This window comes from Sciurus vulgaris, assembly GCF_902686455.1.
Source record: "Sciurus vulgaris genome assembly, chromosome: 10".
Classification (NCBI taxonomy): Eukaryota; Metazoa; Chordata; class Mammalia; order Rodentia; family Sciuridae; genus Sciurus; species Sciurus vulgaris.
In genome coordinates, this window is record NC_136470.1 from 118,872,166 (window position 1) to 118,893,332 (window position 21,167).

Genomic DNA, 21,167 nt, shown 5'->3' on the forward strand with positions numbered 1-21,167 from the left:
TTCTGAACTGCACTCCTCCACCATGCTCTTCCACCATGATGTTCTACCTCACTCTGGGTCCAGAGCAATGAAGTTGGCCACCCATGTAATAAACCTCTGAAGCCCTGAGCCAAAATAAACTTTTCTTCCCCTAAGTTGTTCTCGTCAGGTCTTTTGGTCACAGCAACAAAAAGCTGAATAAACTAACATTTTTCTGTTGGGGTGATGCTGATGTTGGAACTAGATCCAGGTGATGTTTATACAATATTGCGAATGCACTAATGACAGGTTATTAGCACCATTACACTAATACAGAGGTTATTAGCACCATTACACTAATACAGAGGTTATTAGCACCATTACACTAATACAGAGGTTATTAGCACCATTACAAGAGTCATTTGGGGGAAGTATGGAGGACCAAGTCTTCAGAGGGGTGGATTGAGAACGAATGTGGAGAGAAAAATAGAAACAGAACTTTACAGAAGTCTTTCAGAAAGTTTTAATGGGAATAGAGATCTAAGAGATTGGTCGAGAAGGCAGGGAACTGAGAGGGATGTGAAAGTTAAGGGAGGTTGTTTCTGAGATCTGCACTTGTGTTTAAACTCTACCACCCAAACAGTAAAAACTTATAAAATAAATGAAAAATCTCTAATGCCTTCAATGTTATTGTCAACATTTTCATCATTACTAGTTAGCATTAATGCTAATTAATCAGGCATTCTTTGTTGAATAGTTTTGAATGTTTAGGTGAGACACTGTATCTCACTTTTCTTCTTTCTAAATCCCAGGATGACAATGTTATTTGTACAATCAATGATTTTAAAACCATATTTTCTTGCAGGCCATCTCCAGGTCTAACTCTTCATAATCTTTTCTAACTTTTTTGGTAGATCAGCCATGCAGAAGCTGGGAGCACAAGTATTTGAGGAGGTCTACGATTACCTCAAGAGAGCAAGGCATCAGAATGCCAGTGAAACAGAGATCCGGGAGTGTCTCGAAAAAGTGGTCCCTCGGGCCAGCGACTGCTTTGAAGTTGACCAGCTCCTCTACTTTGAGGAACAGTTACTGATCACTATGGGGAAAGAGCCCACTCTCCAGGACCCTCACCAAGGAACTGTGAAAAACAAGCAGAAGATCAAATAGATGAATTTCTGTGAAAATCCATGAACTATATAAGCTGGACTTTATTATGGGAAATGGGCACATAACTGGACTACCATCTTTAACTTCCACTCTTGAATGCCTCCTTTAGAGAGTAGTAAGCATGGCTGCCTATTCTTGGAGTCATGAGTCTTGTGTGTTGCTTGATCTCTGTCCTGAGATAAGCTTATGTATCAAGCTTGGCATCCTGAAAAGGATTTCCCTCAGGTGTGCCTCAGGGCTTCCGACAGGGTTGGACCATGCTGATGATACCTGGGCAGAAGCCAGCAGCTCTTCACTATTTCTAGTTGGAGGACAGAGCTTAGGCCTGGCTGCCTTTAGTTTCAGTGCACTGTGACCAGCTTGCTTGGAAGGGCTGCGGGACACTGGCCTCTGACAAGCTGAGCTGCCCAGGAGTCAACCATGTCTGTCTCACTCTCCCCCTCCCCCCCCCATTATTATTTTTTACTATTAACTGTTACTTGATTTTATATCTCACCCTCCTTTTCACCTGCTTTCTCCTCACACTGGCCATACTAGGCTTCTGGCTGTTTCTCCAACACATTTTAGCTTTGGGACCCAAATTCTCTTACCCCTTTTTTCACGAGGGTCTCTGCCCAGATGACAGCTCCTCACAAGGGTTCCCTGCTCTCCCACCCTGCTGCTGCTTCTTTTTGCTGAGCACCTGTTTTTGTCCATGTTTCCTTTACATGACTAGCAAGCAAGAGGTACATGCCTACAAAGACCTGGATTAAAAATCCAAGAAGTTCCCTTCTGCGATTTATTCCCTGGACTTATCCATGGAGAATTGAAGACTTTTATTTGTAATAAATATATATTCCATTGTTACAAAATCACCTATTTTTATCTTTTCCTTATGTGTAAGTATCTTGTTAAAAGTAATGCAACCATCAAATAATAATTATTACTGAGAGGAGAGGAGAGGAGAAAGCACAGGTTAACAGGGAGGAGACCTCACCCAAGGAAGAGCCCCCTGCAGCCCCCATGGCCTTCGATGACCAAATGGATTGCAGATAGGTCTGGAAGAAGGGGGAATTTAAGTGAATTTAAGTTAATGAAAAGTTTCTAAATCCTTCTGCTGATGGTTTTCACAACATTAGAGCAGGAGAAGGCTCGTGCCAATTGCTGGGTCTGACAAGGAAATTGCCAAATTCTGTCTCTACCACCTTTCACAAACAGATTAACATGCCTGGGGAATCATGCCCTGCACTTTAGAACCTGTTTCTAAGGAGATAAGTACAAACTTAAAATATCTTACCCTCCAGGGATTTGTGTTGTATATACCACTTCAGGCTTATAAGAAAAGAGAGCTGGGGAAACATTCTGGATCATCATTCCGTGCCTCTTAAGGGAAGCTCATTCAGGTTTATCTTTCCTTTGATTTACTGGGGTAGGAGTTGGGAGAATAATCTAACAAGACTTGAAGAAAAATATTTCTTTATCATTACCACTGGGAAAATTCTTTCTCCTTTAGCTATACCCAGTCTTAATTTGGAGCCATTTCAGTGTGGGAATTAATAACTAATCAAAGAACTAGGAAGTTGCTGGTATGAAATAGTTACAGGTATCAGGGAATAAGGCAACTTGCTGCCTTACTGCTTTATAAAAAAATACGCACACACACATTTCACAAACGCCTTGACCTTTCTGCTTTCTATTTATGCAGAGGAAATGCCACCAGCTATTTTGGGTGATGCCGAGATAAAGGAGAGTGATAGAAGTTAATTATTTAATGTCTTCGGGGCTGAGGCTGGAGCAGAAGCTCTAGGTCTTTTATGAAGGAGTTCAGCCATCACAGTGGGCTCAGGATAAAGGAAGCGGACAAATTAGGCAGTAGCTCAAGGGGGAGGATGGCAGGGGACACACCACAGTCTTTTAAGGTGATAGGATGACTAGTGGGTCAGAAGGGATGGGACCAGACTACAAAGATGATAAAGGAGCAGTGGGGAGACAATGGAAGGAGCAGAGTTGTGTGGTGTGTGTGTGTGTGTGTGTGTGTGTGTGTGTGTGTGTGTGCGCGCGTGTGTGAGAGAGAGAGAGAGAAGAAGAGAATGGGGAAGAGGAGGACTGGGGTGGACAGAGTAATAATGTCTTCAGATAATTCTGCCACAACCTGTATGATGGGGAAAAAAAATTGAATTTGATGCCAGAAGACTTGGATTCTAGACCTATTCTTGCCATTTACTGTGTGATCTAGAGCAAGTCATTTCCTCTCAGCCTGTTTCCTGCCTATGTCCAACCATTGCTGGAGAGAATATAAATAATTTAATGGGTTAAATCAAATGAAATTGTCGTTGTGGTTCAGCCTATTACGTAGAAGTGCTTTAAATGCTGTAAAAAGCTCTCAGCGTTGGAGGAGAAATCATTCACTTTTTTTTGCAGGCTGCTCTGTCTTCCATCATGAGTACTTTACCCCTGAATGCTTCCTTAGGCTTCTGAAATCCTGCTATTTCTATACAAATGCGCCCCTGAAATCACTTTCAGACATTTTCAGCTAGCACTTGACTAGCTGGGAACTAGCAAACAAGTGAGAAAACCATGCAGCGAGCAGCTCAGAAAAGGCAAGTGAGTGGGCTCCTGGGACCAGCTTTGCCTTTTACAATCTCAACCGGTTTTACATCTCACCACCCTGCCCATGTGATGTCAAAGTAATCATCACCAGAACCTAGGATTCCCAGCTCTTCCCTAATTTTATAAGGAAGTTTATAAATTTGGTCCAAAAAACATACATTATAAAATAATATATTCACAAATATTCACTAAAAGTACCATAGTCAAGGTCTGAATGTTCCTACCCAGACTCAGGTTGAAATTTAATCCCCATTGTGAGGTAGTAAGAGGTGGCACTAGGTGTGACCTTTAAGAAGTGATGAAACCAGGAGGTCTCTGCCCTCACAGCTGGTCCATTAATGGAGTGATGGACTAATGGGCTAATGGTATTTCTCCTGAGTGGGTGTGTTATAAAATCCAGTTTTGCTTTATCTCTTTTAAGTAGCCTTCTCACTGTGTGATGCCCTGTGCCACCTCAGGACTCTGCAGAGTACCTCACCAGGTGTGGCTTCTTGATCTTGGACCTCCCAGCCTCTAGAACCATGATCTAAATAGATCTTTTTTCTTTATAAAATTACCCAGTCTGTGGTGTTCAATTACAGCAACAGAAAACAGACTGAGACATCCAGAATTGAAAACCTGACTCTGACAGGAATATTTTCAAAGTAAATTTGTGGGTGTATTTTGGGAGGCAGTCTTCCTATAGCTAGAGAAAGTTTTGTCTTTCCAAAATACTGTGACATTTTCTTGCCTCAATGGCTTGAATTTTCCAGCTGGATTCTTCCCTCCCCATACCCCAGACTGTTGCCTTGTCACTTTTGTAGTTCTTGATATTTTCCCAATCCCTTCCCTCGGAGTTTGGCCATGGAATTTGTCTTGGCTGAGTGGTGTACACAGGGGTTGGAAATGTGTTGGTGCAGATGACTGTGTTCACTTGCACATCTGTCATCGCCAGCTAGCCCACGTATTAGGGGAGGATGATAAGAGAACTGGAGCAGAATGCTCTGGAGGTAACCCATAGAATGATGCGATGTCACCCCAGCCACTATGGAATAAAGCAAATGTCACTTCAGTCTGCTAACTTCTGAGCAAGAAACCACTGTTTGTTATCATATGCTGTTCAGGTTTTGTGACTTTGTTATGCAGATTATTATGGCAACAAGCTAACCAATACCTTCCCTCTCCTGACATCAGTTCTTCTAACACTTAACCATACAAATCTTTTGGTGCTGGTGGCATATGAAGTGTGATTACGTAAGATTTAGAGAGGAAGATGTGATCACCAGCTTCCAAGATGGCCTCTGGTAATCCTCACTTCTGATATCCATGCCTGGTATAGATCCCTATCACACTGCATCAGGTAACCTGTGTGACCAAGAGAATACAGTACAAATGATGGTGTATGACCTCTGAGACTACATCATAAAAGACAGATTCCATCTTGTTTCCTCTTGGATCACCCACTGTAGAGGAAGCCAGCCACCATGTTGGCAAGACATTCAAGCAACCTTATGGAGAGATCCATGTGGTGTGAAACTGAGGTCTTTTGCCAATATCAGGCACCATCTTGCCAGCTACATCAATGAGCTATGGGAATCAAATCTCTAGCCCTAGTCAAGATTTTATTTGGCTGCAGCTCTGACTGACATCTGGACTAAAACCTTATGAGAAACCCTGAGCCAGAACCATTCAGATAAACCATTCCTTAATTCCTACCTCCAGACTCTGAAATAATGCTTCTGTCATCACTACAATGTTTTAGCAATAGATCACTTTAACAGAAGGCAAAGCTCTAATGTGAGCTCTTGAGTCTGCTCTGCTGTGCCCTGTAGTCAGGAACAGACATGAAGTATTGATGTATGTGACTTTTGGATGAATCATGGCACCCTGTGAGGATGTGTTTGAGGAAGGTAGGAATGGAGTTGGTAAGAGGTATAGTACAAGTGAGTAAAGATGAAGACCTGACTTGCATCTGATGAAGTCCAGGTACTCTGAGATGAGAGGGAAAAGAGACAACCTAGGACTAACTAGATAGGGAGAGGAGGTGAAGATGTCCTGAAGGATTCTAGGTTCTAGCAAGGAGGCTGGGTGGGGGATTCAGAACTGGGGATACAGAGAGAAGCTGACTAGAAGATGGAAGAAATGCTGATTTCATTCCTGGGTATTTCGGATTAGAGGTGCTTCTCGGGTATTTCATTGAAAAGATCCAGGCCTGACACTGGAAGTGTCTTAGAAAGTTAGCCCTTATGGTGAAATGAATCTACTTAATGACACCAGGTATGTTTGAGGCTGTACACACCAACGTTCAAAACCAGAGTTGGCTCCTTGAATGCCATTGCCTTTGAGGCTGCTGCATGTGACTTCAGGTAAGTGAATACCTGAAAAAAATAATGATATCACCCAACCTTTTCAGGAAATCTATTAGATAAACTCCAAATGGCTCTTGCTGGTGGCACCTCTTCCTCCCTACCCCATCATATAATTTTCTAAATCAGTGGTTCAACCTTGGCTCTACATTTGAAGCACATGGAAACTCTTACAAGGATTGAATGGAACAGGTTAAAATTACCTGGCAGGAGTTGGGGAGATAGCTCAGCTGGTAGAGTGCTTGCCTCGCAAACACAAGGCCCTGAGTTCAATCCCCAGTACCAAAAAAATAAAAAAATAAAAATACCTGGCAGATGGTAGGTGTTTTTCATTTGTTGCTAACCACCACTTTTTTATTAGAATTAACACATTTAGAAATATTTACAAATCAATGGGGTTCATTGTGACATTTTTATACGTGCATATATGGTAGATTGATCATGTTTAATCACCCTTCTTCTAACTCCAGTCCCTGTAGTCTTATTGCCTAAAAAGTGAGACTAGTGAGCCTACCTCTCTTTCCCTCTCCTAAACCAAAAGGGATTCTGTCAGTGAAAAGGTTGTGTGAAATGCAAAGCTTTGTTCAAATGTAAATTGTAACCTTTACCTTTAACTTCAGGAGAAGCCAAATGTCTTTTTAACTTTTTACTATGGTAAACATTCAACTTTATAAAAAGAATAACACAATAAGCTGTTAATAAATCCAACATCTAGTTTCAAAAATTATGAATTCATGGCCACTATTATTTTTATACCCACAGCATCTAACCCCTCATTGGATTGCTTTTATCCCATTACTCATTTATATTTCAGTATACAGCTTTAAAAGATAAAGAGCCATTAAAAGCATAGCCATAATATTGGTATAATACCCCAAATAATTAACAATAATTCCTTATACCATATATCCAATTAGTATTCCCATGTCCCCCACTGTATGACCTTTTCTAAATTTATTTGTTCAAATTAAAATTCAAATATGATGTTGTTTTCTGAATTTCTTTTAATGTATGGATTCTGCCTCCATGTCTCCTTTTCACTGGTAATTCATTTATTGAAGAAACCAGGTCATTATCCTATAAACTTTCCTTAGTCTAGTTTTATTGACTGCATCGTCCTGATTTTTTTAAATACATTATTTTTTAGAAGTTTTATACTTACAAAAATATTGTGAGGATAGTACAGTGAGTTCCCAGATACTACGGTCAAGTTTCACTATTGGCATCTTACGTTAGTAAGGTGCCTTTCTTATAATAATGAACCAATAATGAGTACATTACATACATTATTATTAATCAAAGTTCATGCTTTATTCAGATTTCCTTGTTATTTAATGTCCCTTTTTGTTGCAAGATAATAGACTGTTTTATTATACCAGTTTCTCAGTCATTTCTGACGACTATAGATTGAATATTTGTGTCCCTCACCCCCAAATACATATGTTGAAATGCTGACCCCCACTGTGTTGGTAAGAGGAAGTGGGGCCTTTTGGGGGTGAGTAGGTCAGGAGAGTGGAGCCTTCATGCATAGGGCTAGTACTCTTAAAAAAGAGACCCGAGGGAGCTCCCTTGACCCCTTCAACCTGTGAGGCTTCAGCAACAAGTCTGTCCTCTGGAAAGCAAGAACAGGCCCTCCCCAGACACTAAATCTGCCAGGCCTTTGATCTTGGACTTCCCAGTCTCCAGAACTGTGGAAAATAAATTTCAGTTGTTTGTAAGCATCCAGTCCATGGTGTTTTTTATTCCACAGCCCTAACAGTCCAAGATGATGATCTTGGCCGTTTTGAGGCTTACTGGTCAAGTATTTCGTAGTGTCCCTCTCCTGAGACTTGTTTGGTGCTTTTGTCATGATTAGATCAGGGTTATCTTTTGGGGAGAAGGATCACAGCCCAAAGGACCATTTTCACCACAGTATACCAAAGGTGTAGTCTCTCAACATGACTTGACAGTGTTGGTGTTGGCCTTGAACACCTGGGTAAGGTAGTGGCTGTCAAATTTCTCCACAAAGTTAGGAATACCCAACTCCCGATTCCATCCTGTGTCTCTGGAAGGAGTCACTATTCGCAGCGCACACTGGAGGGTGCACACTGGAACTGATGCTGGGCCACCCTGACAGCAGAGTGTCTGACACAAAGTGTCTCCAATACTTCTGCATGGAAGATTTTTCTTTTATCCCATAGTTATTTGCATATCCATTATTGATTCATGTCAGCATGAAATGGTAGATATGTGGCACTTTGGGTTATAATCCAGTACTACTTTATTTTGCTACTTAAGTCGTACCAGCTCTAGCCATTGGGGCCTCCTTTTAGGTTCCTGTGCCCCTCTCACTTGGACATTCCACATGTTTCCATCTACATGCTCCCCCTCTTCCCGTCCCCCTCCCCATACTTCTGGCATAACCAGGTGCTCCAAGCTCATCATCTCTTCCTCATTATTTCCTGTCCAAGCACTAGAATCAGCTATTTCTCTAAGGAACCTTGTATTTTTTTTTAATTAGAAAATAGTGTTAGAAACCAAGATCAGGGCAAAAAGTGAGCTTCTTGTTACTATACTTTTTTTTTGCTTCTAGACCCTCAACTGACAGAGCACAGAATTATAAGTTTGTACACTAGGCCCTGTACAAATTCAGACCTGTAAATAATTCTACATGTAGACATCTATATCTAAACATTAGTTCTCATTAATGTCTCCAATTCTAATCCACTATGGCATGGATCATGCTAGTTTCTTCCTGATATTTTATAATAATAATGTTCCTTTGTATTTCTTATAAATTAGATTGAGATTCAACCTCAACTTTTTGGCAAGAATAGTTCATAGGAGGTGGTGTGTTCTTCCATCAAGAGGTAAATAATAAACTATGATGTTTGTAACCATTGCTGATAATTAGGATACATTCATTTTTAAGTTTAATATTTTGATTAGCTTGCTCCTTATTTGATTAGCTGAAATGCTTTTATAAAAGAAAATTTTCCCTCTTTGACTATTGACTAGCCCTGAGGTAAAACCCATATTTTTTAAAAAGGAAGAAAAATGCTTAATTCTTTTTCTTAATATTTTTAAAATAATGAATTGACTGTGTATAATCCTCCAAGGATGACCATGGAGTTCTTTTTGTCTTTCTGGACTATTATAATCTTGGAACAGCGCTTTAGCTCAGCCTTTAGCTCCAACCCTGACTACAGGGCCATCTGCCTGAGCATGGCAGAATAGGGGTTAGGGATAGGGACAAGATTGGCATAAGCAGAGAACAATTTGAAAGCATGACAAGGTTGGGGGGGTGGATCTTGAGTGCCTCCAAATTATATTCATCCTGAAAAAACTCTGGTCTCCAAAGTCATTAATTTCTATATATCTTGTCCCTTGGTTTTCTAGTTACTCATGTTGCCTTAGAAATACACGAATCCATCTTTAAAAGCCTCAAGCAACCAGGAAAGAAAAATGAAAGAGTCTATGATTTGGAAAGGGCAGGTCTGGCCTTATATTCTATAAAAAAGTTATCTAGGAAAGAAACCAAGCAACCTTGGAGTGATAAGTGGCAGGGAGACAGCAGTGGTTCTCAGTCCTGGGTTTTCACTTGAAACAAATCTGAAAAAATTACCCATGTCCCTGAGACAACCCCATAGATTCTGGTAGGACCCTGGAAGTTCTTAGAACCTTTTTTTACAAGGTCACCCTATGTTTAACCAGGGGCATTTCCCAGCCCCCTAGAACTCTTAGTGGGATGATGACGATTGCACCACACCTAGGGCCCCATCTTCTCCATCCAGTTGCCTGATGTTAGATGTTGCCCTGCTACTCCGAAGAGCAAGCTAAGAAAGATGATGCCAGGAAGAGCTCATTCCTTAGCAGAGCCGAGGGCTCAGGTGTCGAGCTAAGTTCCAAACCTGGTGGTCAGCCTAAGACAGCACCGTGCCCCCACCCAGTTCCAAGAAGGGCTACGTTCACTTTGTGCCTGGCACTGTGCACAGTGCTCTACACCTCTCAGCATCCTAACAGGTCGGTATCATCTCCAAGGAACAGATGCAGCCATGGGCCTGAGAGGTTAAGTGACTTCTAGTCACAAGCCTGTGTCTGGGCCAGCTCTGGGCTCCTCATGGGCTGTCACTTCCTGTCTGTGACTTTATGCCCAGGTCCCTCTCGAGGAGCTGTCTCTTCCTTTCCTTTGTGTAATACATATAGACTTTTGGCACAGGGACAACCTCAGCTGGGGTGCCAGATCCTGAATCCTTAGTCCTCAGCATCATGCCTGGAGAAGTCCCTGCCCTGTGGTAGGGTGAGCCACCTGTCTCCCACCCTCCCTCACTGCTCAAAGGTCTGGGGGTGTTTATGGGTAAAATCCAGAAAGCCTTCGGGGCTTCTTGTACCTCAGACCACTCCACCTCTCTTTCCTGGCCACGGAGCTCACCACAGCACCTTCTTTCCCCTCCTTTCCCCAGAAAAATCTCTCCTACCATCCCATCCCATCTCGGAAAATGCCAGCCCTACTCAGCCGGGCCATACACCACAGCCTAAAGTTAGCCCAACTCTCCCCCAATTTTCATTCACACGTCACCATTCAAGGTAGTTCTTACACCCATCTCTCCTCTCCATTCCCGTCGCCGTAGGATGAAGCCAGCCTAGCTTCATTTCTTTCATAAACCAAATCCAACCCTCCTGCTTCGGTGTTCCGTCCAGATCAAACCGGAGGTAGTTCTCTCAACATCCTAGTTCCTTCAGCTCTCAGGACTCCTTAGTAATTACATCCTGCTCACTCTACAACACCTGTGCCCCGCAGCTCTCCAGACCTCCCTGGGACCTCCTGCTGGTACCAGACTGTGACTTAAGCATTTACCTGCTGAGCTCTAGTCAGAGCACCAGCCACACCTTTAGCCCCGCCCTGCCTAAGGCCCCAACCCCAAGAAAGCTTTGAATTTTCCAAGGATCCCTTGACCTTCGTAATCCGCCTGGCCTGAGAACCCCGTCCTGATTGGCTGCGGACCCAGGAACTGCGCCCCGCCCCAAGGCGCCACGGTCCAGCCCCTGCACCCCGCAGAGATCAGCCCTAGCAGCCCTGCCCAGACCCGAGTCCTAGGCGAGGCTTGCCAGCCTAAACACCTGGGCCAATAGCACAACCGAAGGAATTCTAGGGTCATGGCCCGGTCCCACAAGGTGGAACTGGCCGAGGCCCTGGAGATGGGTCCCAACTGGAGACACCTCTGTTATGTACTACTCTACGCGCCCAACCCAGGGATGATCTTCGGCCGCATCCCGCTGCGGTACACCGTGCTGGTGAGGAGGGGAAGCGCCTGGCCACTCCCCTCTCCAGCCCTGCACCATTCCTGGGGCGCGTCCTTTGGGCACCCCAGCCAATCCCACTTCCCCTCCCTCAGATGCAGATGCGCTTCGATGGACGCCTGGGTTTCCCAGGTGGCTTTGTGGAAACGCAGGACAGGAACCTGGAGGACGGGCTGAACCGAGAGTTGCGGGAGAAATTGGGAGAGGCGGTGTCTGCCTTCCGCGTGGAGCGCACAGATTACCGGAGCTCACGCGCTGGGACAAAAACACACGTAGTGGCCCACTTCTACGCCAAGCGTCTAACCCTAGAGCAGCTGGAGGCTGTGGAAGCTAGCGCACCGCGAGCGAAAGACCATGGGCTGGAGGTGGGGCCAGCCAAGGTCCCGCCCCACACCCAATCTTCCTCCCTCTCTTTCCCCATGGGTTCCCAGCCAAAGGAAAACCCCCATCCAAACCATGCACTCTCCCCCAGTTTCCAGGAGTAGTTGGCTCTTGGTCATCTCTAATCTGGATAGTACTGAGTACTGCCAACCTGGTCTCCCTAAGGAGGTCGCTCCTCTTCCCCACCTACTGGCCTCTGCCGTCCAAGTTTCTCTGCTGCTCCTTATTGATAATGTGATAATGGTCAGTTGAGATACTCTAAACATTCATCTTCGGGACCCTGTTTTTCATAGGTAGAAAATAGGCTAGGAGAGTAAGGAGATAAATTGTATATGGAGGTAGTTTCTCAAATTGTGGCACAGATCAGAATCAAGGGGAGGAAAACTTATTTAAAAAGTTATTACTGTGCTGACTTTGGCAGTACATATATTAAAACAGCATACGTATCCACAATTGCTGGTGAGAGGTGGGGCTGGAGGAAGTTTTTGCATTTTTCACTAGGTCCCAAGTGATGCTGATACAACTGCTGTAGGTTCCGCGTTCGAGAACCTTTGGTATAGAGCCATGCTTGAATCCTAGAGGCAGGAATCACTAAAAGTTTCGGGGAGAGAGATAAGAAAGATTAGCATTTATGGAGCTGGAGAGCATGTCTTGGGTCAGTTGCATGCTCAGGATTGAGCCCAGTCTGCTTCACTGAGGTATGAGCCTTGGGGCTGATTCTGCCTGGTTGTGAAGGGAGGTAAGACCTCTGCTCCAGAGAGATCTGTTGCAGAGAGGATTGAGGTAACATGACGAGCTCTGCGGGGTCCAAATGTCTCCTGTCTCCTTGTTTTCACAGGTGCTGGGCCTTGTGCGGGTGCCTTTGTATACCCTACGGGATGGTGTGGGAGGCCTGTCTGCCTTCCTGGAGAATTGTTTTATTGGCAATGCCCGGGAGGAGCTACTAGGAGCCCTCCGTGACTTAGAAATTCTGGAACCTGGCTCTTTCTCAGGACTTAAAACTCCAGCTCTTCACTAAACACAACCTTCCAAGGACCCATGGAACCTGAGACTTGGACCTTGGTACTAGGGATGGAGAGAGGGAGGGATGGAGGGATGGAGGGAAAGGGGAATGTTTTCTCTTCTGGGCCTAAGAGATGATACCAGATTAAAAGGAGATGTGTGTGCAATATGTTTTGAGCAGATGGCTTTCCCAACTCTTTGCATCAGGAGCAGAAATCCGTAGCTCATCCCAGTGGTCCTGGCAGATTCTCAGGATCTGCTTCCTCTTTGTGCACGTGCACACACAGCTTGGAAACCCCAGGCTTGCCCATGTACAGCCTGTGACCACACACAGCCTGACCCTCTGTCCCATGATGTCCAGGTTAACCAGGAAGTGGCATGTGTGCAGCCAGCCTTGTCACCCTCCCTGCCCCTTCCTGAGGAGGGGCTTCCCCCTCTCCTGCATGGTTGTTCTCTGGGGTCTAGCCAGCCCATGTTCACTGGGGAGGGCAGAGGCAGAGGACCTTCTGCTCCCTGAGATGCCCCCACCCTTACCTGAGGGGTGACCATAGCCATGGGCTCCTGAAAGTGGCAGAGTTCCTAATGGATACCTCACCCTTTCTTCCCTTGAAGATGAGCATAAGTGGTCACAGAGTCTCAAGGTCTTCTTGAACTGATCATGGAGCTATCACTCAGTCCTGGTGTCTGGCTTCCAGAGCTTTTATCTATTAGCTGCCTTAGTCTCTGAGGAAGGGAACTGTCTGGGTCCCTGATTAGCCCTTCCCTGACAAAAGCCTTCCCAGAACTGATAGCTGGGCCTTGAGACCTGTTGTTTCAACAGTACGTAACTACTAAATGCCAACTATGGCAAAAGGTAGAGAAAGCCATCTCTCCAGCTCTTCAAGACTCCAGAACAGGGTCAAATTTTTTTTCTTTTCTTTTTTTTTTCAGGGACAGGGGCAGGGGGTGGGTACTGGGGATTGATCTCAGGGGCACTCAACCACTGAGCCACATCCCTAGCCCTATTTTGTATTTTATTTAGAAACAGGGCCTCACTGAGTTGCTTAGCACCTCACTTTTGCTGAGGCTGACTTTGAACTCGAGATCCTCCTGTCTCAGCCTCCTGAGCCACTGCGATTATAGGTGTGCATCCCCCTGCCTGGCCAAAATCTTTTTCGTTTAAAGTCCCCCACAAATAAATAGTTTAAGCTTTGCGAGTCTCATTTTTAATATTTATATTTTAATTCACAAAATTTGTACATATTTATCACATGCAACAAGTCTTTAAAGTATGTATACATTGTGGAATAGCTAAAGTGAGCTAATGAACGTATATATTACCTCATATACTAATCATTTCTTTTTGTGGTAAGAATTCATAAAATTTACTCAACAATTTTGAAGAACACACTGCATTGTTTATTAACTATGGTCAGGATGTTGTGGATCTAGCCCTTGAAGTTATTACTCCTAAATGAAATTTTGTATCCTTTGATGAAGATCTCTCCAATCTACCCCAGTCCCTGGCAACCAACATTCTGTTCTCTGAGTCTATGAGTTTAATTTTTTAGATCCCACATATGAGTGAGAACATGCAGTACTTTCCACATCTTGCCTATTGTGAACAATGCTGCAATGAACGAGGGGAAGGCAAAAATCTCTTCAACATTCTGATTTTTTTTCCTTTGGATATATACCCAACAGTGGGACTGTTGGATATCATGGTAGGTTTGTTTTTAATGATTTTAGGAATTTCCATACTGTTTTCAATAATGACTATTACTAATTTACATTCCCACCAACAGAGTTCAAGGGTTCCCTCTTCTGCACAACTTTGCTAACTCTTTCCTTTTAACTTTTCCATAATAACCATTCTAACAGGTGTGAGGTGATGGCTCATTATGATTTTGATTTGCATTTCCCTGATAATTTGGGATGTTGAGTATATTTTCATATTCCTGTTGGCCTTTTGTATGTCTTCTCCTGAGAAATGTGTATGTAGGCCTTTTGCCCAATTTTGATCAGGCTGTTATCTTGCTACTGAGTTAGGTTCTTTATGTATTTTGGATATTAAATCCTTATCAGATGTTTGGTTTACAAATATTTTCTACCATTCTGTAGATTGCCTATTCACTGTTTATTGTATACTGTACAGAAGCTTTTTCATTTGATACAATTCCATTTTTCTACTTTTGCCTTTGATGCCTGTATTGTTTAAGCCATAGGGGGAAAAATGGAACTTTCTCCTTTATTTTCTTCCAGTAGTTTTACAGTTTCATGTTCTACAATTACATCTATAATCCATTTTAATTTTTTTTTTCATTTGGTGTGAGATAAAGGTATAATTTCATTCTTTTTTGAGGGGGTGGGTACCAGAGATTGAGCTCAGGGGCAATCGACCACTGAGCCACATCCCCAGACCTGTTTTGTATTTTTATTTAGAGAGACAGGGTCTCGGTGAGCTGCTTGGTGCCTTGCCTTTGCTGAGGCTGACTTTGAACTCACAATCCTCCTGCCTCAGCCTCCTGAGCCACTGGGATTATAGGCATATTTGCATGCGGATACAGGGTTGTCCCAACATTGTTTATTGGAGAGTCTCCTTTCCCTATTTTGCACCTTGTTGAAAATCATTTGACTATAAATGCATGGATTTGCTTCTGGGCTTTCCATTGTGTTCCGTTGGTCCATGTGTGTGTGTTCGTGCTAGATCCACGTTGCTTTGATTATTGTAGCTTTGTGATATATTTTTAAGTCAAAGGGTGTGTTGCCTCCTGCTTTGTTTGTTTGCTCAAGACTGCTTTGGCTATTCAGGATCTTTTGTGCATTTACATATGCATTTTAGGATTGTTTTATTTCTGTGAAATGTCATTGGAATTTTGATAGGGATTACATTGAATCTGTAGATCATTTCCAACATACGCACATTTAATGATGTTGATTCCTCCAATCTGTGATCCTGGGATCTCTTTCCATTTATTTGTGTCAGCTTCAATGACATTCATCAATTTTATAGTTTTGATGTACACATCCTTCACCTCCTTGGTTAAATTTATACCTAAATATTTTCATTTTGTAGTTACTATAAATAGGATTGTTCTCTTTATTTCTTTTTCAGATAGTTTGTCATCAATGCACAGAAATTCTGCCTATTTTTGTTTGTTTGGCATCATATCTGCAAATTTACTGAATTTTTAAATTAGTAATAATAGCTTTTTGGTGGAGTCTGTAGGGACTTCTATGTATATGATAAAGTGACCTGCAAACAAGGACAATTTAATTTCTTCCTGTCCAATTCGAGTGCCTTTTATTTCTTTTTCTTGCCTGTTTGCTCTGGGTAGGGCTTCCAGTGTTATGTTGAATGGGCATTCTTGTTTTGTTCCAGATCTTAGAAGGAAAGTTTTCAATTTTCACTGTTGACTACGATGTTAGCTGTCTATTGGTCATATATAGCCTTTACTGTGTTGAGGTACAGCTTTTCTATTTACCTAATTTATTGAAAGTTTCTATCATGAAAGAATGTCAAACTTTGTCAATATTTTTCTGCAACTATCACAATAATTTTCCCCTTTATTCTGTTAACATGGTATATCATGTTTATTGATTTGTATATTTTGAACCATCAATACATCCTAGGGATAAATCTTGCTTGATCATGGTGAATGAATCTTTTAACATGCTGTTAAATTCAATTTGCTATTATCTTATTGAGGATTTTTGCATCTGTGTTCATCAGTGATATTGATCTACAGTTTTCTTATACTGACCTTGTCTGACTTTGGTATCAGGGTCATGCTATCCTTATAAAATTAATCTGAAAGTATTTACTCTTCAATTTTTTTTGGAAGAGTTTGGAAAGAATTTATATTAGTTCTTCTTTAAATGTCTGGTGGAATTAGTAGTGAAGCCTGAGCTTTTCTTTGATGAGAAAAACTTTATTACTAATTCAGTCTTACTTATTAATGGTCTGTCAGATTTAGTTTTTCTTCATGATTCAGTTTTGGTAAGCTGTATGTGTCCAGGATTTTATCCATTTCTATTCAATTTGTTGGCAAAAAATTATTCAGTATTGCCTGTTGGGATGTTTTATATTCCTATAATATCAGTTCTAATATCTCCTCTTTCATGTTGATTTTATTAACAAGTTAATTTCTCTTAATCTAGCTAAAGCTTTGTCAATTTATCATTTGAAAAACTGACTTGGGGTGCCATTAATCCTTTTTCTAGCTTAATTTCACTTATTTCTTCTCTGCTTTCTTATTTATTTCCTTTTACTAACTTTGAGCTTAATTTATTCTTTTTCTAGTTCCTGGAGGTGCAGCATTAGGTTGTTATTGGAGATATTTCTCATTTTTTGATGTAAGTATTTATTCCTATTAACTTACTGTCTAAGACTGCTTTTGTTGCATCTTATAAATTTTGGTACGGTGTGTGTTCATTTTCACTTGCTTCAAGATATTTTTAAATTTCTCTTTTAATTATTTTTTGACCCATTGGTTGCACAGAAACAGGTTTAATCCCTATGGATCTGTGATTTCTGAATCTCGTCCTCTTATCAATTTCTAGCTTCATGCCATTGTGGTTGAAAGAAAAACCTTGATATGATTTCATTTTTCTTAAATTTGTTGACTTTTTTGTGGTCTATCATAAGATCTGTCCTGAAGAATGTTTGTGTATTCTCGAGAATGATGTGTCTGAAGCTGCTACTGAATGGGATGTTCTGTGTATGTCTATTATGTCCATTTGGTCTAACGTAGTATAAGCCCAATGTTTCCTTATTGATTTACTGTCCATATGATTTGTCTATTGGTGAAAGTGGGGTATTCAAGTCCCTTATTTTTGTTTTAGTGTCAACTTCTCCCTTAAGATCTCTTAGTATATGCTTTATGTATTTAGATGCTCTGATGTTGAATACATATGTATTTATAATTACTATATCCTCTTGATGAATTGACCAATTTCTTATTATAAGACTTTGTCTCTTTCATAGTTTTTAATTTCACTTTACTTTTATTTAATTAATTAATTGTACTAAGGATCAAACCCAGGGCTTTGCAACTGCTAAACATATGTTCTATCACTGAGTTGCACTCCTAGTCAGTTTTTTTTATTTTAAATAAGTATATTATCTGATATATGTATACCTATTCCTGCTTTCTTTTGGCTTCCATTTGCGTGGAATATCTTTTCTCATCCCTTCACTTACCATGTATCTGTATCCTTAAGAGCAAAGTGAGTCTCTTGTAGGTAGTATATAGTTGGGTCTTGTTTTCTAAATCCATTCAACCACTCTGTCTTTTGATTGGTGAATTTAATTCATTTGCATTCAAGGTAATTATGATAGGTAAGAACGATTGCCAGTTTGTTCATTGTCTTCTTGTTATTTTGTAGCTCTTTTGTTCCTTTCACTCATACTGTCTTCCTTTGTGATTAGGTGATTTTCTTTAATGGCAGGCTTTGATTTCTTGTTATCATTTATGTATCTACTATAGTTTTGCTTTGTGATTACCATGAGGCATATATAAAATATCTCATAACCATAATAGGCCACTTTAAGCTGATGACAGCCTTACTTTAATCAGATACAAAAATTCTACATTTTTAATCCATCCTTCTTTTATGTTTTTAATGTCACAGTTTACCTCTTTTTATATTGTATATTCTTTAATAAATTATAGGTATTATTACTTTTAATAATTTTGTCTTTCTAACTTTAATCAAGATATAAGTGATTTACACATAATATTAAATATTTACACACAATATTAAAATATTCTGTACTTGACTATGTGTCAAATGAGTTTTACGCTTTCATATATTTTTGTGTTACTAATAATCATCCTTTACTTTTGGCTTGAACTGAAGATATTTCTTATAAAACAGGTCTGGTAGTAATGAACTTCCTCACTTCTACTTATGTAAGAAAGTCTTTATCTTTCCTTCATTTCTGAGGGACAGTTTTCCTGGATATTGCTGGAAGTTTATTTCTCTCTCTCTCTCTCTCTTTTTTTTTTCAGTTCTGGGGACTGAACACAGGGCCTTGTGCTTGCGAGACAAGCACTCTACCAACTGAGCTATATCCCCAGCCCTTAGAAGTTTATTTCTTTCAGTCCTCAGAATATATCATTCCATTCTCTCCTGACCTATAAATTTCTGCTGAAAAATCTTCTGCCAGTGTTGTTGGAGTTCCCTTATATGTTATATTTTGCTGCTTTCAGGATGCTCTCTTTCTATTTGACATTTGAAAGTTTGATTTTAATATGTCTTGGTATATTCTTGTTTGTATTGAATCCAATTGTAGATTTTTTCTTTTGCTTTTTTATTTGTTCTTATTAGTTATACAGGAAAGTAGAATGTACCCTGACATATTATACATATATGGAGTATAACTTCTCATTCTTCTGGTTGTACCTGATGTAGACATACACGTAATCATACATGAATGTAGGAAAGTTATGTCCAATTCATTCTACTATCTTTCCCATTCCCATTTCCCCTTCCTTCCCTTCATTCCCTTTTGTCTAATCCAAAGTACTTCTATTCTTCTCTACCCCTACCTGCTCATGTGAGTCAGCATCTGCAGAGCAGAGAGAACATTTGACCTTTGGTTTTTGGGAGATTGGCTTATTTCACTTAGCATGATAGTCTCCAGTTCCATCCATTTATAAGCAAATGCCATAATTAAATTTCTCTTTATGGCTGAGTAGTATTCCCTGATTGAAGATCATTGACTTTCCTTTATGTAGCTATTTATAGGTTTCCCTAGATTGGATAATTTTCTGTTTTCACTAAGTAAACTTTCTACCCCTTTATTTTCCCCCCTTCCTCTTGACTGTTGTAACTCAAGTATTTGTCCTTTTGATGCTGTCCTATAAATCTTGTAAGGTGTCTTCATTTCTTTTTACTCATTCTTTTTTCTTCTGTGCTTTCCAATAACCTGTCTGAATTCAGAGACAAACTTTCTTCTGTTTGATCACTTCTTCTGTCAGCATTTGCTATGGTTTCAAATAAGGTTTGTTCCCTTTAAAAGTCACATTGAAATTTAATTCCCAATGTAATGGTATTGAGAAGAGATGGGAACTTTAAGAGATAATTTTGTCATTAAGGGAGATCAAGGCAGTTCTAATGGGACTGGAATCGTCACAAGAGTGGGTCACTATAAAGTAAGCCACTCCCCATGTTTTGCCTCTCTCATGGATGCACTTGTTTTTCCTGCTTTCCACGTGATGATGCAGCATGAGTCCCTCATCTGGAGTTGACCAGATGCCAGTGCCATGCTCTGCTTTGCAGTCTCCAGAATCATGAGCCAAAATAAACTTATTTTTATAAATTATCCAGTCTCAAGTACAATATTATAACAGAAAATTAACTGAAAATAGCACTCCATTTCATTTATCACTTCATTCACTGTCTTTCATTGCATGTGTGTGTCTTCATAATTTCAACATCTCTCATATTTCTATTTTGGATCATTGTTTTCCTGATTTTCAAGAATCGTACATCTGTATTTTCTTGATATTTGATGAGCTTTCTTGAAGCAATTATTTTGAGTTCTTTGTTAGGCAGTGTAGTTTGCTAACCCTCAGCACAGAGGGAAGGTAAGATCAATAATGTTAACCATGATGCCTATTTACTTGTTAAGTGTTCACAAGGGAATAAGTAAGAAATTGATGCAGTCCCATTCTGATGTTTTTAATGTTAGTTGAGCCAGTCTAGAAGGGCACTCACTGGAGAACATATAAGCTGAAGGAAAAGAAGAAAGTAGTTAAGCAGGAATATGGGAAGTATTTTCCAGACAGAAGCATGTGTCAAGGCTTTGAGGGGGGAAGAGTCTTGGCACACCATCCCAAAACTTAATATTTTAAGCAATAACCATTTCATTAGATTTCATGATTCTGTGGATCAGAAATGTTTAAGGGGCCCTGCTGGTAACTGCTCCACATGACTCGGTTGCAGATCCTTTGAACAGGCCTGATGGTTTTGGGCTGGCAGATAAGGTGTCTGCAGTGTCCTAGACCTTCCGTCATGGGTCTAGCACCATGGCAGGGACGAAGGGAAGACTGGGCAGAGTGGGACCAACATTCCTGTGTGTGGCCTCAGCAACATGGTCTAGGTAGGTGGAATCTCTCATGATGACTCATGACTCCCAGAGAGGTATCCTGGGGGCCAGGATGGAAACCCAAAGCCTGATGTGGCCATGGAACCTGCATAGTGTCACTTTTGTCACACTGTTGGTCAAGCAAGTCATTTAAGGTCAGCTAACATTCAAAGGTATGGGGATTAAGCTCTATTTCTTGATGGGAGGTGAGGGATCAGATAGAGAAATAGCAAAGAATTTATATAAAACTTGGACTGACTAAGATGGTCTAGGAAGAAAAGTGTCTTTAGGCAAAGGTAAGCAGAGGGCTAAAGCAGCAGAACTAGGTTGGAGCCAGGTGGCACAGGGTCTTCAAGCCATAGTGAGGAGTC

At 41.1% G+C, this 21,167-nt stretch overlaps 2 protein-coding genes across 10 annotated transcripts in view; both read left to right on the forward strand.

Moving 5' to 3' along the window:
• Window positions 1-4,762, forward strand: part of NEK11 (NIMA related kinase 11) — a 349,893-nt gene extending 345,131 nt beyond the window's left edge. For 3 of the 9 annotated variants that reach the window (XM_079101284.1, XM_079101286.1, XM_079101287.1), the window contains exon 18: window positions 873-4,757. In XM_079101284.1, coding sequence (XP_078957410.1) covers window positions 873-1,125 — 253 coding nt within the window. In that variant the 3' untranslated portion in view covers window positions 1,126-4,757. Of the gene's footprint in view, window positions 1-872 lie in introns of all 9 variants that reach the window. The other 6 variants (XM_079101291.1, XM_079101290.1, XM_079101293.1 and 3 more) reach the window with 5 other exon arrangements.
• Window positions 4,763-11,137: 6,375 nt separating this feature from the next.
• On the forward strand, window positions 11,138-13,527 carry LOC306638155 (U8 snoRNA-decapping enzyme-like). Its single transcript, XM_079101328.1, has 3 exons — window positions 11,138-11,333; window positions 11,435-11,704; window positions 12,559-13,527. Exons 1-3 carry the CDS (start codon window positions 11,196-11,198, stop codon window positions 12,736-12,738), a joined length of 588 nt encoding a protein of 195 aa, XP_078957454.1. The 5' UTR covers window positions 11,138-11,195; the 3' UTR covers window positions 12,739-13,527.
• The last annotated feature ends 7,640 nt before the right edge of the window (window positions 13,528-21,167 follow it).

Coding starts and splice junctions, on each gene's coding strand:
- LOC306638155 (XM_079101328.1), top strand. CDS start 11,196: ATGGCCCGGTCCCACAAGGTGGAACTGGCCGAGGCCCTGGAGATGGGT. Junction 11,334..11,434: donor CGCTGCGGTACACCGTGCTG/GTGAGGAGGGGA, acceptor CCCCTCCCTCAG/ATGCAGATGCGCTTCGATGG. Junction 11,705..12,558: donor CGAAAGACCATGGGCTGGAG/GTGGGGCCAGCC, acceptor TTGTTTTCACAG/GTGCTGGGCCTTGTGCGGGT.